At 43.3% G+C, this 14188-nt stretch overlaps 2 protein-coding genes across 2 annotated transcripts; one reads left to right on the top strand and one right to left on the bottom strand.

The window, feature by feature from the left end:
• Positions 1 to 2044: 2044 nt before the first annotated feature.
• rpl36 (ribosomal protein L36) lies at positions 2045 to 3602 on the bottom strand. Its single transcript, XM_088425405.1, has 4 exons — positions 3511 to 3602; positions 2630 to 2724; positions 2409 to 2543; positions 2045 to 2162 (listed from the first exon to the last, which is right to left on the bottom strand). Exons 2-4 carry the CDS (start codon positions 2720 to 2722, stop codon positions 2073 to 2075), a joined length of 318 nt encoding a protein of 105 aa, XP_088281531.1. The 5' UTR covers positions 2723 to 2724; positions 3511 to 3602; the 3' UTR covers positions 2045 to 2072.
• An 865-nt stretch (positions 3603 to 4467) lies between these two features.
• lmnb2 (lamin B2) lies at positions 4468 to 13661 on the top strand. Its single transcript, XM_088425404.1, has 13 exons — positions 4468 to 4936; positions 7863 to 7999; positions 8328 to 8484; positions 9062 to 9187; positions 9278 to 9376; positions 9504 to 9575; positions 9701 to 9826; positions 9916 to 10136; positions 10374 to 10611; positions 10682 to 10789; positions 11132 to 11251; positions 11336 to 11422; positions 11756 to 13661. The coding sequence occupies exons 1-13, from the start codon at positions 4709 to 4711 to the stop codon at positions 11789 to 11791; spliced, it is 1755 nt and encodes a 584-aa protein (XP_088281530.1). The 5' UTR covers positions 4468 to 4708; the 3' UTR covers positions 11792 to 13661.
• The last annotated feature ends 527 nt before the right edge of the window (positions 13662 to 14188 follow it).

Genomic DNA, 14188 nt, shown 5'->3' with positions numbered 1-14188 from the left:
ATATTAAAACTTTGAAACTATGTAACGATTTAAAAGCAATTAAAATCTGTGATGTGTGTACTCTTTTTAACATATTTGTGTAATAGTGTGTTGCACGGTTTCTCTTTGACTTTTTGGTTGTTTTCCCCTGGCGTTATTGTTTTTGTTGTTACTGTTTCTGTTTTTGTATTATACTCAATTATATACTGTTATGTTGATTAATAAAAATAAATAAATCTTGGTCAAGATGCCTGTCGGATGCTTCCCTGGTTCCTTGTATGTCCCACCGGGAGGAGGCCCCGGGGACGAATCATCATTTTTTAATACAATGAGTCAATTTTATTGCGTCAAGAACATTTTATTTTATTTTAACTACCATGAGCGGATTTCAATTCATTGCACTTCCTGCACTTTGAGCTCAGGGCCGGGGGTTTGATACGGTGCAGAAAACGAAATTACAAATGCAAACTTTCCGAAAATGCTGATGTTCAAACAATTGCTTCTTGAAAAAAAATGTACATTACTCCAAGCGTTCTCGAAAAGCCGGACAAACTCAACCACAGACTTTTTTTCCCCAACAAAGTTATTAGCGCTCCGAATTACAACAAAGAGAACACTGAAAAGAACAATATCAGGACTCTGTGAAACGACGACTTTATTCTACAGTCCGCATTCTGTTCATTGTTCATATTTAGTTTACATCATCGGATTATCGTTGTATACCTGCTTTACAATGACAATAAAGGCATTCCATCATACTGTGAAAATAAAGACATTCTATTCTGTTGCAATCTTGAAGTTGCCACTTTTTCCGAGTTCTACAAAAACATTCAAAGGACATCCACCTTTAAAAAAAATATGCATCAAATGTTCATTCTACGCAGGGCGTGTAAAAGCTTCAGGATGACAAAACACGATTAATAATGACAACATGGAGAAAACGTGAGAAGGAGGTACACGCTGTCACTTGTGACGTGAGGCTCGCAGGGAGGACAACACAGCGAGAACGGACACGGCGTCGGCTCCGCAATCCGGCGAAGAGGTTCCAACACAAAACGTAGCGGCTTCGCTCGACACAAACTTCAGCATCGTAGCTAATTAGCCAGTTGCTTAGCCTGCGGTTTCTCAAATGCCGGGCTCACGTGCCGTCGGGGGACGTAAGCAAAAACCAACAACAAAGAAAGAAGCCAAATGTCTCCAGCCGGTTGTGCATCTACGAGCTCCAGCAGCCAGGTTATCCGGACATGCTAGCGAACACCGCCGTCACAGGGTAGGCGGAAAAAATGAGAGAGCTGCAAACATTAAGCATACTCAATCAAACAACCCCTCTAAACAACCGAAGAAATGACTGGCAGCGAATACTGCATTACTTGAAATGGCACCAAAGTGTCTTTAAACCAATCGCGACTTTGGATGAGAACACGGAGGGAGGGGCTGAGTTAAATTGTAACTAGTGACCGGGAGCGCGGCACACGTGACTAATAGTAGTACATGTCATTCGCAGTGTATTTAACTATTTCACTGCTGACTTTTTTTTTTTTAAACTTAAGGCTTTTGTTTTTTTGTGTCTAGGATACTTGGAAAATCAGTTTAACAATGCCCACTTCCATAGGTGACAGGCTCTGGGGGGGGGGGGGTTGATCGCAGATAAATCAGACAACGCAACCAACCTTGCTACATTGGCGTTTAACAAACCTCTGGAATGCCACTTCATGCTATTGCTACGATTCCTATGCCTACTGCGATTTTTTGAAATGCTGTGGGAGGCATTGTCTCAACGTGAAATGGTTAATGCAATATTCAAACACTATTCGTCAAAACTTTGGATAGACTAGTTATATAGACTCCATAAAAGTGAATTACATTTGCACTCAAGAGCAAATTTGATTTAAAAAAAAGGCACAGTGCATCCAAGTGATGGCACTTGGCAATAATCAGTACCCCCAAAGTCACTCACATCTTAAAAAGGTTGGTGCCTCCAGAGATAAAAATCAAAGTGTTTGCATACTTTTCCAAAAGGAGGCATCCAAAACAAAGATTGTCCGGGAAATCAAGAGGCGGTGGATAATGTCAAACATTTATTCAAAGACAAATTAGTCCTTCTTGGCAGCGGCCTTCCTCATGGCGGCCAGCACGTTGCTCAACTCCTCACGCTTTCTCTTGGCGCGGATGTGAGTACCAATCTGAGAAAAATTGGAGAGGGGGAAAATTAGCGTCTCATATTCCTAAATTAAAAAAAAAACAGTAAGCTCTTTTACATATTGGTTTTATAATTGCAAAGAGGAAACTACCTCATTTGTTTATAACAACATCTGTAAAAGATAACTTTTGATATCCTGAGGTAATCAGAGGTTCAACACCTTCCAACGGTTTGACTTTAAACAAGCATTTTTAATCTTTTTCAAGGAAAGTGTGTAGAAGAAAATCACCCTTTTCTTGATGAACTTGAGCGCCCGCTTGTCTTTGGAAACTTTGAGCAGCTCCATGGCTCGCCTCTCGTACGGCGCAAAGCCGCACACCTCGCGGATCATGTCTCGGATGAACTTGCTGTGCTTAGTCAGACGCTGGCAGGAAGCAAAAACAAACAAGAGCGAGTTGAGCGAGGTGAAGGCAGTGGGACGCCAGTCTTTTCGCATTTGGAGAAACTTACCCCACGTCGGCGGCTGTGTTTTGGGGCGGTGACATTCTTGGTGACTCTGTGGCCTTTGTTGAGGCCAACGGCCATCGGATAGCGGATAGCCATGTCTAGAAAACAACAACAAATACACATCAGCTAACATTGAAATTATGCGACCTGATGTTTGCTGCCTGAGATTTATCCAAAAGCATTTCTTCATTTGACTGATTAGACTATTAAATTAGGCTGCATGCCGATTTGTGTCTCACGGAGAGTAAGAGTAAATTGTGTACAAAATTGACAGTACTGGAACCTGACACTCACTGGAAACAGAAACAGTACATGCAGATGCAAATGTACAGGTGACGCTTCACATAAAATCCATAGGTTGAATGTGACATGCGTAGAGATGTGCACGTGAATTTAGTTGACATTAGCGACGTTATTTTATCAAAAGTTTTGGACTGTCGCAGAATTTGCACTAGGCATAGCGAATAGCATTAGCACAAGACGCCTGCTTTCAACGAGTTGCTAAAACTGCAGATGAAATAAATTTGCCCCAATCATCTCCACATGGTTAGCTCAACATTGCGACATGCTCACGGACAGACTAGTGGTCTAATTTAGCAGCTAACGGCCTTATTATAAGAGACGCCATTTTTATGTTAGAAACATACTCTAGTCGCGTAGCGCGTGTGTTGTCTAAGTAAGCGCTATGTTGGTCCAGTATCTCATATTGGCATCGGTGTTGACTCTCGAGTTCAATATCTAGATTAGGATTCCGCACAATATACAACGCAGGGGGATAAGTGAAGCCAGTCGATTATTTAATGTTCAATTCGTCGAGGATAAAACTAAGGATGACCGAGATTCTTAGCCGGTTTTGTTGGGGGTAAATCCCGATGATTTCGTACCTGCTGTCTGTAATGGCGGCGAAGCCGGAAAGGCGGATGTCTTCACCAGGCGGCCAAGTGAGTGAATTCACCCGGAAGGCGCTGGCCTGTAAATGGGACAGCGCCCCCGTTAGACTGGAGGGTGAAGCATTTTTCAGTCATCCTGCCGATAAACGGTTACACTGAAACACTGTTTTAATCTGAAACCCATAGGCCTGGACATTACAAAACAAATACCGTATACCACAGAGTGAAATTCTTATTATTATTTTCGCTTTCCGAGCAGACTACATTGCATAATCGAGCAAATAATAATCAAATATTAGGGAATATAGTCCTGAGGTCACAGTGGTCGAAGTCCCCCGCTGTGATGAGCACAGCGTCCGGCTGCTTTGATGCCTATGAATGTTATACAGTATTTTGCATTTTAAGCAGTCTTCTTATAAATATTTCTGAATGGCGCTGCTGTTCATGTCATTTTTTGTTTATTAAACGATTGCGTATCTTCGTTTTCCATCATGAGAATAGTTGGATCGTTTTGTCCAAGTAAAAAGAAATTCGCAATTGCATTTTTTTTACCGTAAGAGCGTTAACAGATACAATATAAGATTAAGGGATAGAATTTACCCTGACCAATGTCTGTTTTTACAAAGCAGACGAATAGACAGTCATTAAAACATACGAGATTAAAAATCAAGCGCAAGAAAGATTTTAAATAAAAACGTTACTCATAGACTAATTGCGTGTTTGATTTGAATTGTAGTCACAGCATTGGCCTTTGCATTTCCTATTCAAAAATTGTAAATTGTTTTTTTTTTTTTTTTGGCCATTATTGAATTACAGTATCCAAAACTAAAAGCACTGTAGTGTACAAAGTAGACAACATTGTTGAGCCGTGACGTCAACTTGGGCTTGAATGTATTTTCACCCATCGTGCATTGCGCGACCGGATATACTCCATGCTTTTGGCGCGGTGGTGGCAGCTGTGGCGGCCATTTTGGAATCCCAAAGCGAGCGAGACGCTAACGCCGCGTATGACTTGTCCCCCGCCCGCCTCCCATTGATTCCTCGCCAGTCGTCCTTGCGCTCGCCGAACCACCTTTTTTCTTCGCTCGTCCCAATTCTACGTGGACGACGCACGCTCGCGTGTTGTGTTGGCCGTCGAGTGCCAGAAAGAAGCGAGGAATCGTCGAAGAAAGCAAAAAGTCACCGGGCCGTTATGGCGACTGCTACTCCAAGCCGTGAAGCTGGCCGGACGGCGGCGGCCACGGCGGCCTCCTCGACGCCGCTCTCGCCCACCCGCATCTCTCGCCTGCAGGAGAAGCAGGACCTGCAGCACCTCAACGACCGGCTGGCCGTCTACATCGAGCGGGTGCGCTCACTGGAGCTGGAGAACGACCGGCTGCTAGTCAAAGTGTCCGAGAAAGAGGAGGTGACCACCCGGGAGGTGAGTATTGCTCTCGTTCGCTTGGCCGCCTTTCTTTAGTTCACGCCGCGTTAAAATCGAACCTAAATACATAAAAACAACAAAACCTCTAATGAACTTCAGATTAGTTCTGCCAAAACGTGGTTGTCATCAGGCCGCTCGTACAGAACATTTGCTTTCATTTTTTTTTTATTTTTCATTTTTGTTCGCTAAGTAAATTGAGCACCTCTTGCTCAAGCTCTTATTTGACTTCCTGAATGCGAGCTCGTAAATTCGATGAGATTGCAAAGTGGCCAAAAGCTGCTCGGGGATTCGACATTTGAAAAGAGAGCGGTTGATTGTGCGCGCCATTTCATACCAACGCCCCCTCCCTTTTTAACTACTTCACTGATTTGTTTGATTTTCCGTTTCCGTTTGTATTTCCTACGTAAGTGGAACACTCATCAAACATTAGATTTATCTTTGTTTTCACGCCCCCCCCCCCCCCCCCCGTTTTTTTTAAAACTCGTTTTTGTTTACATTCGTGTAAAATCTCAAAGCGGGATTGATTCATATGAGAGCACGCTTTCAGCAAAATGGCCCCTTAAAGTAATTGAAACATCACTTTTTCAGTCCTTAAACTGGTGTTCAAAAGGTTGGTCGGTTGAAAATAGTGGTTTGATTTTCAGTTAGCGGCGCTTTACTTATTTTTATATTTTCAGCGATTACACGTGTATTTATTTTTGGATAATTAAGTTAATAACGTAAGTCAATAATTTAATTGAGTAATCATACAATAAGTATCTTTAGTGTAAGTGATTTTACCATTGCTTTCATCTAAAAAAAAAATGTGTTCTGGGCTCAGGTAATAACCAATCTTTTTTTCATTTCTTTAATCAGTTTCTTGCAATTTGCGTCATTGTTTCATTTTTATTTGTTTTTCTGTGCATGTGTGTCTGTCTGTCTGTCTGCCATACCCCTCTTCTTCCTCCATGGCAGTTTGATGGATTGTCAATTATTCAGACTTGCATTGTTCAAAGTTAGCAAATCATCATCCATGTGGAAAACAATTCTATTCATCTCTCCCATCAAAAAATCAATAAAGCAACAAAACTCAGTGTTAAAATCTTCAAGTATAATGTTAGTATTGAGCAAGGAGAAGAAAGTAGGAAAAATGCATTGTTTGCATTAGAGCTGCCAAAGCATTGCCTGGATATTAAATTATATAAAGTTTTTAAAAATAATAAGTCGGTTCTGTTTGATTACTGTGGCGGCTGAATGCTGCTAACTTTAGAAGTAAAATAAGAGTCACTGGCACAAACACAGACAACTTAAAAACTGCAACAACAACAAAAAAAGTCGCACATTTTGTGCCAAGCAAGTGTCGTATTAGTTGAACATCTATGACGTAGTATCTCAGCAACACACCCTGCTCAAGTTACATCCACAGGGCCACGCAAACGCTGATGATGGGCACAACTCAACCTAGAAGGGAGAAATGTGTAGAATTGTTTAGTTCAACAATAGTATTATAGAGGAAAGGAATCACATTAAAGGATTAAAGTGATCTAAAACCTCTGAAATAATATCTATTTTTTGTTTTTCACCTTTATTCCAAGATTTTAATCAATAGCTATATCTTACAAGCTTTATTGAGAATAATTTTAGAAAAATGCATTCAATCACGCTTAGTAATATTAATTATTAATTTTGCAAATGATTCATGAAAACAATTGTCATTGTTTGACTGTATTGCTTTACATTAGTCCAGCATTCCAATGTGTGTTTGGAGACACTGAGTGTATATAAGCTGCAGCAACTGACTATTTAAAAAAAAAAAAAAAAAAAAAGCCATGCAAGCAGCAGTGGTCATGCAGCAGCAAACTACATGGGGGTGGTATAAATAACCATTTGTGACCTATTTGTTATTTATACCTTTGCGGTTACGTGGTGGCGGATGTCAGAAGGCAGTTGGTGCTACGCGCCAATTGCCCGGTAGAGACAAACTCCGGCGGGGGGCTTCTCATATCTTTTTACTGACGGCACTAGTGCATCAAGCGCACATTTCAAGATCATCTTTAAGTTAAGTTTATGAACCTCTTCTGGATGCAAAACCCACGTGAGCATGCGCTACGCGTTAGCACGTGAAAAATCAGCTCTGCACATTTTCCACATTCCTTGCGCTTACATACCACCGCTTGCACTAATCCGAGTAACAGTTTGGACTCCCTTTGGTCGCTTCAAAGATTGGCAACTGATCACATAAATAAACGCCTAAAATGATAGACTTGTTGCAACGTGCCTGATTTTGAATACAAAGGAAAGTTATTTGCGATCCTTTCAACTTGAGTTCCCTACTTTTGACGTGACAAATTGCCACCAAAAGAATTGAAATGCACGCTGGACCCCACTTTTGTTGGGAATGATGGAGGTAATGCTGGGCCTTCATCTCCTTCGATCAAATTAAGTATCTTAACACAAGCCTTTTTTACTGTTAAAAAATGGGGAACTTAAACATTTGTGTTGGTACATGAGACTTTAACAGGATTACGAAAGTCTTGTACATATGCACTTAATCATAAGTGATGTGATTTTCCGGCGGATGAGCCAGAAATAAAACAGATATTATACAATCTTTGAAACTTGCAGGGCAAAATAGTGTTTTAAGTAATTTTATTTATTTTCGTCCAACCAAAACGTGCTTCGTCCTGATGATTGGACTGGTATAGGACTGAAAACAGTATTTCACAGGGGGGTACATAATTGGAAAAAAAGTTGAAGCTCTGGTTTATGCGACTGGAAATTCGTTGTGGACTTTGACCACCTTTAGCATTGAAGGCATAGCCGGAGACTAGACAAGCAACCAAATGCCTGCTAAAATGCGTTCGGGCCCTTCTTGGCTTCTCATTTCCAGTTGATTGGCAGATCGCGTGCTATTTCTGCAATGATCTCTTGCTCTTGTTTTTAGGTGAGCGGCCTGAAGCATCTGTACGAGGCCGAATTGGCGGACGCTCGCCGTGTTCTGGATGAAACCGCCAGGGAGCGGGCCAGGCTGCAGATTGATCTGGGCAAGGCTCAGGCAGACTTGGAAGAGGCTACACGCAGGTGAGCGCTCATCCACACGGCGTGCTTAGGAAATCCCCTTTTATACATCCCCTTTTATACATGCCCTGCTCAAGGTCCATGCAGTACTGTACACCTTTGGTCCTGATCTAAACGACAACTTAAGAATTCACTAGTGGGACAATGGCAAGCAGGGCAAAACTGGTCGTAGTACTCAAAGCACATAGTTGTCAACAAGTGCACAGGTTTGCCTCTTTATTCACATTGTGCAACTAGTATACCAAAGTTGTTGTCCCCCCCCAGTGAGGACGAAACGGTATTGGTCTGATAATGAGTGACTGATGACACTTTCCCTCCCTGGGTGCCTTAGTGGCAAGAAGAAGGATGGCGACCTGGCGGCGGCCATGTCGCGGGCCAGCGCCCTGGAAAGTCAGCTTAACCAGAGCGAAGCGGCACTCTCAACGGCGCTCAGCCAGAATGCCGCGCTTACCTCTGACCTGCTTGAAGTCAAGGGCCTACTGGCAAAGGTACGCCGATCAGAAATCTGATTTTTGGGAGAAGGACCCATGCTTTTTTTTTTCGTGTGAAGTGTTACATGAATTGATACAGTGATACTTTTCAAAACAAACAAAAAGCAAAAGTTGACAACAGAACGTATTAGAAAATCCAACATTCAAATGCAAAATGTGCATCCTAGATCTGTTCCCTGCTTGATAGATGGGCAGTCGTCGACTAATAATTGTCATGACACCCATGACCCACTTTATTTTCCTTTTGTGATCTGAGTAAGTTTGCCCCCCCCCCCCCCCCCCCCAAAAAAAAAATCCTGCCAAGTTGTGCACTGCAATGACTATACTAACCCATTTTTTTCTAAAAATGAAAATACCAATACCAGAAGCATGAATTAGATGACTGAGGTCACACACAAAAAAAGCAGCTGTGACACATCTGTTATGCATGTTACCAACGAGGGGCCTTGCACAGCTGTGCAAACGGTTTGCCACCACCTGTTTGCCTTTTGCGTCTCCCCTTCACTATCCGCATTGTCCATAGTGGTGTCGTGCACTGACATGGGGTTTATGTTGATTTTTAAATGCTTTTCAGGCGGAGGACAGCCACGCTGTGGCCAAGCGGCAGCTGGAGGCCGAGACCTTGATGCGCGTGGACTTGGAAAACCGATGCCAGTCGCTCAGCGAGGAGCTGGAGTTCAGGAAGAACATGTTTGAGGAGGTGAAGATACCCCCAGTTGGGGCAGAAAGCAATATAAATTGCCTAAGAAAAGTCCATCTTAAAGTGGTTTTTGCTCAAATGTTTGTTAAGGAGGTTCGAGAGTCTCGCCGCAGACAGGAGCAGAGAATTGTAGAGGTGGACTCTGGAGCCAGGCAGGACTACGAGTTCAAACTGGCACAAGCTTTACAGGTGTGTGCGTGGTTGAGATTTATGAGAATAATTGTGGGAGTGAATCAGAGACTAAATGAATGGAGTGCAGCTATGAGTCTGACAGAGTGGTTGTTCCATTCATACACTGTATATGCGTGTGTGTCAGGACCTGCGAAAGCAGCATGATGAGCAGGTGTCTCTGTACAAGGATGAACTGGAGCAGACCTTTCAGGCCAAGGTGAGCAAGCGTCACATTGTCCTTTTTTCCTCTCGTACAGCTGGATTCACACACCTATCCGAAGTGACAATTGCCATTTTGTAATTAAGCTTTATTCTATTACTTATTTTTAAACCTTGTTGCAGCTTGACAACGCCAAGGTGTCGTCTGCGATAAACGACAAGGCCATTTGCACGGCCAGAGAGGAGCTGCAGGAATCCCGAATGAGAATCGAAAGTCTGGGCTATCAGCTGAGCGCCCTGCAGAAACAAGTACCTGAGCTGCCCCTCTGCCCTTCACCTCTTGGCCACGTGATCATAGCCCTGCGGCGTTTTAACCAAGTTGACGTGGGCCCGTGCAGGCGGCGGCTGCCGAGGACCGCGTCCGAGAGCTGGAGGAGATCCTGTCCTCGGAGCGGGACAAGTATCGGCGTGTCCTGGAGGCCAAAGACCACGAGATGAACGATCTGCGCGAACGCATGAACGCGCAGCTCTCGGAGTACCAGGAGCTGCTGGACGTCAAGCTCACGCTGGACATGGAGATCAACGCCTACAGGAAGCTCCTGGAGGGCGAGGAGCACAGGTGAGATTCTTTGGACGTCAAAACTCATAATTGGAAAATAAATTCCATTTAAAGGTGAGGTCAATGCAAAACCTCTCTTGACAATATGTTCTATGTTCCCACCACTAGCCAGAAAAAAAAAGTATTTGTCTCTGTCGGTATGCATATTATGAACGAAGCAGCAAAATGCGAACAAGTCAAATATTCCTCATGTGGTCAAAGTTGACATTGGTACCGTGGCTCTGGTCCCGCTTGCAGACTCAAGCTGTCTCCCAGCCCGTCTTCCCGCGTGACCGTCTCCAGGGTGACTGGCTCGTCCTCGTCCCGCACCTCCAAGCGCAGGAGGATGGACTTGGAGTCGGGCGACATGTCCGGCGCCACCCGCAGCGAGGAGCTGCTGCTGGCGTCCGAAGAGGACACAGCCAGCGGCGCCGTCTCAATCAGTCCCACTGACATGGACGGGAACTCGGTCACCCTTTCAAACGACACCGAGCAGGTTAGAGCGTGCCCACGCCTCGATGCTTTTTCTCTCCCGTTGCTGTATTGAAATGGTTTGTGTGCTTCAGGACCAACCTTTGGGCAACTGGAGACTGAAGAGACAAGTGGATGACGCAGACGAGATCGTCTACAAGTTCTCGCCCAAGTTTGTTCTCAAGGCCGGACAGACCGTCACCGTAAGACCACTTGGCTCTCTTGCTTGCTTGTGTGACTGCATGGGAAACGGCTGTGTTTTCACGCACCTAAATGTGTAAGATGTGCAACTGAAGTGTTTGTCTCAACCAGTGAACGCAACTGAACGCACTGAACGCAAAAATAGTACCCCCTAACCACCGCTAAGCATTTTGGGGTGGGGAAGGAAAGAAGTCAAATTTGCGTACTCTGCCATCTGTACCTTTTTTATTAGCATTCAATCACCATTTTAGGACCAGTTCAACTGTGGAATGTGGTCTTGTAAATGTGAGTCTAAATTGCGCCTTGTCAAGTGTGTGACAATTATTATCGTGTGTGGTGCGCAGGTGTGGTCTGCAAATGCCGGCGTGGCCCACAGTCCTCCCGCTGATCTCCTGTGGAAAAGCCAGGCTTCCTGGGGCACCGGAAGTGACGTCATCACCAGCTTAGTCAACTCTGACGGCGAGGTAGCGGCGTCCGCCCATCCGGCGGCGGCCAGATCGGTCGGACGCGGCCGTGTCTCACTTGGGGTGTGTCTTATTCTTGCGCAGGAAGTGGCCAGGCGCAGCGTCAGCAAGAAAGTGCAAGTGGAGAACGGGGAGGAAGAAGACAGCGAAGAGGAAGTGGTGCACAAGAAGGTGAGCGCATGTCCTTTTTGGGGATTCGGGCGACCAAGGGGCTCACAGCTTGGAACATTGAGCTAAGGAATTCAAAGTATTCAAAGTTGAAAGTTTTGCCAATTACTAACTTTACAAAAGCATCTGAAAGGGAGGGGGTGTGGCTCTTTAATTATGGAAAGAGGTTTAAATATGTTTAAATGACCGTTCCACTATTGTAATTGCTTTGAATGCTGGGATCTTTTATTTGGAATAGATCACTTTAGAACAATGCGAAATAGGGGATTTTGTGTGAATTATTAGCTGTGCTTTTGGTGCGTTTGTAGTAAACATTGCGCTGGTGTGTCCCATCAGGCCAAAATTTCACCCAGGGAGTGCACAGTCATGTGAGGCCTCGCCGCCCAGCATTGAAGCCACTCCACCTCCCATCATCCTGTCCGTCGCATCCCGGCAACCGCCTCCTGGTTTGTCCTGGCCGCCACGCTTTTATTTTTGCTTTTTTTGACAACGTGTTTGGTTTGTTGTTGGCCAGCAACGTTCCCTCTGCCAGCATCACAACTGGACTCTTTGTCTTTTTTTTTTTTTTTTTTAACACCTTCCTGAAGGGCTTTCATTGCGCCGATGACATAAAACCATCACAAGTGTTGATTTTTAGACATTTTTTTTAACTATAGCCCCTTCCCATATATCACCATTTGATTGTAGCGCGTAGCCAAGTTGACTCGCCACACCTGTGGTCATCTTTGAGTTTTTGACAGCCACTTAAGGCCAATAGATCGGTTTCGATGTATCAAACACTACAAATGAAAGAAAGTGCTGGCTTCATCCCTAGGGTTGGAAAAAGTTCTTGATTTCTGGTAAATTGACATGAGGGATCAAACTAAGCTTCAGAATTTGAAACTTTCTGTTGGAAGTCATTGAGAATTGAACATGATTTAATGGAAAGCTATACAGTCAAGAATGAAACTAAACTCAGGCTGCAATGAACCATTATTTGAATCGTCTTACTTTTTTGGGAGAGACACATTATGAAAGGTAAATTCCTTTATATTCCACAAAACACACACAGGCATCAATTGTTTCGCTTGCTGCTTTGGTCCTGAACGTCAGAAGTTGATGTTGACAAATGTCTTGTTGGGGCGGGACATCTGTCCAAAGATGCTTTATCTTGACTTGTTTCCCTTCAAAATAAGACACTTTGCAATTCAGCTTTTAAAAAAGACAACACCTTTACCAATTTTCTGTTTTGTGAATCAAATGAGTCGCATCTTAAGTTGTTTTATTATTTTCTGCACTGTTTGGGGGGAAAAAACAGCCGTTTATCCCATTAATCAAAAATATAGTGAAAGAGTTCATAATAAGCGGACATGCAAAATGAAAGGCGCTCCTTTCCCACATGCTTGGGTATCTACGTATGAATTTTTCAAAACTGTTTTTTGGGTGCTTCCCTGGCGCCATTGACAAAATGAGAGCCACTCACGTCTTGCCTCAAATCTACCGGCTTTTAGTCTGTGTGTATTCAAGAATCCAAACTTTTATTTTTGAATTCCCATAACTTCCCACTGGAAGTTTCCTGTGTAAAATGTTCATAATTCTGCCGGCCTTTGTGTCAGTTTCTGAGCGAATTGGCCCAATTTGAAGAGGCCGTAAGTTTGTACTGAGGATTTGGTAACTCTCGGCCACTTTTCTGACATCGGCAATACAGCAAAACAATACGACTAAATATTTAAACTGACCTCTTTTTTTATATTATTTTTCAGGAAAAAATGCACAGGTCATGTGATGCGCGTTGCTTAAAACACGCCTTACGTGACATGGTGTGCTGTGTGTGTGTTTTCATGCCATCTTTTACACTAGATACCAATTAGTTTTTTGTTTCTTGGCAATGTAATCAGTTTGTTTACATGCAATATGACTTTAAGTTGTCTTAAGGATCTCTAGGCGATTAAGTTTGGGTGTTTATGACTTCCATTGCTATTAGAAAGTGATTGTTTAAAAAAAAAAAAAGTTCCAAGCAAACATCAACGCGCTGGATGTACGCCAAACTTTTTCTGCCTGGATTGGCCAAAGTCTGTTAGCTGATGCTAACATTTGGACGAGAATTGTCCACACTCTGAAAGACATACGAATATGCATCAGCGCCCGCTTTTAGCAATAGGCGGGACGTTAAAGAATGTGATGGAATGTTGAACATAAGCACCCAACTTTTAGTCAGTGCCTCAGAGACATGATTTGTTTTGTTGTGCGTGTCGGGGGTTCTAGTAGGGGGGGAGGGTTCGGGCGGGGACTTGTCATTTTAATGGAACTTTTTGTACCCACAATAAATGTTTTACATTTACTCAATCTTGACTGCTTAATGACTCAGGTATGCATGCTTTTAAAATATGAACTTCAGGCATTTCACTCTGGCGCAAATACATTTGGACGCATCCAGTATTCATCTAATATCACTTTCAGTAATTTCGGATGACATTTAAGTTATTACACAATGTGATAAATTAGTTTAAATGAGCCTCATTGTAGAACATCGAATTTCACTTTGATTATGATACTCAATTTTGTCACGGGCCACATTGTAGTTATAGTTTCTGTACGACTGATTCAAATCATTTTTAGGTGTGTTCGTCACACTTCTAACTAGTTTTGAAATCAAATGCTGGTACACTAAAGAATGGTTGGGGGCACCAAAAAAAACCTTCAAAATTGGAGACAACTTGTAAATTTGGTATTTTAAGCAGAAACTTGAAATTGAATCAACATTTCGAACCACATAAAATGATGTGTCGG

This window comes from Hippichthys cyanospilos, chromosome 10 (assembly GCF_059441005.1).
Source record: "Hippichthys cyanospilos isolate Australia breed blue-spotted pipefish chromosome 10, RoL_Hcya_1.0, whole genome shotgun sequence".
NCBI lineage: Eukaryota > Metazoa > Chordata > Actinopteri > Syngnathiformes > Syngnathidae > Hippichthys > Hippichthys cyanospilos.
This window is presented reverse-complemented; position numbering and strand designations above follow the sequence as displayed.

Coding starts and splice junctions, on each gene's coding strand:
- rpl36 (XM_088425405.1), bottom strand. CDS start 2,722: ATGGCTATCCGCTATCCGATGGCCGTTGGCCTCAACAAAGGCCACAGA. Junction 2,544..2,629: donor AACACAGCCGCCGACGTGGG/GTAAGTTTCTCC, acceptor GCTTCCTGCCAG/CGTCTGACTAAGCACAGCAA. Junction 2,163..2,408: donor TCAAGTTCATCAAGAAAAGG/GTGATTTTCTTC, acceptor AATTTTTCTCAG/ATTGGTACTCACATCCGCGC.
- lmnb2 (XM_088425404.1), top strand. CDS start 4,709: ATGGCGACTGCTACTCCAAGCCGTGAAGCTGGCCGGACGGCGGCGGCC. Junction 8,000..8,327: donor TTGGAAGAGGCTACACGCAG/GTGAGCGCTCAT, acceptor TGGGTGCCTTAG/TGGCAAGAAGAAGGATGGCG. Junction 10,790..11,131: donor AGGCCGGACAGACCGTCACC/GTAAGACCACTT, acceptor TGTGGTGCGCAG/GTGTGGTCTGCAAATGCCGG.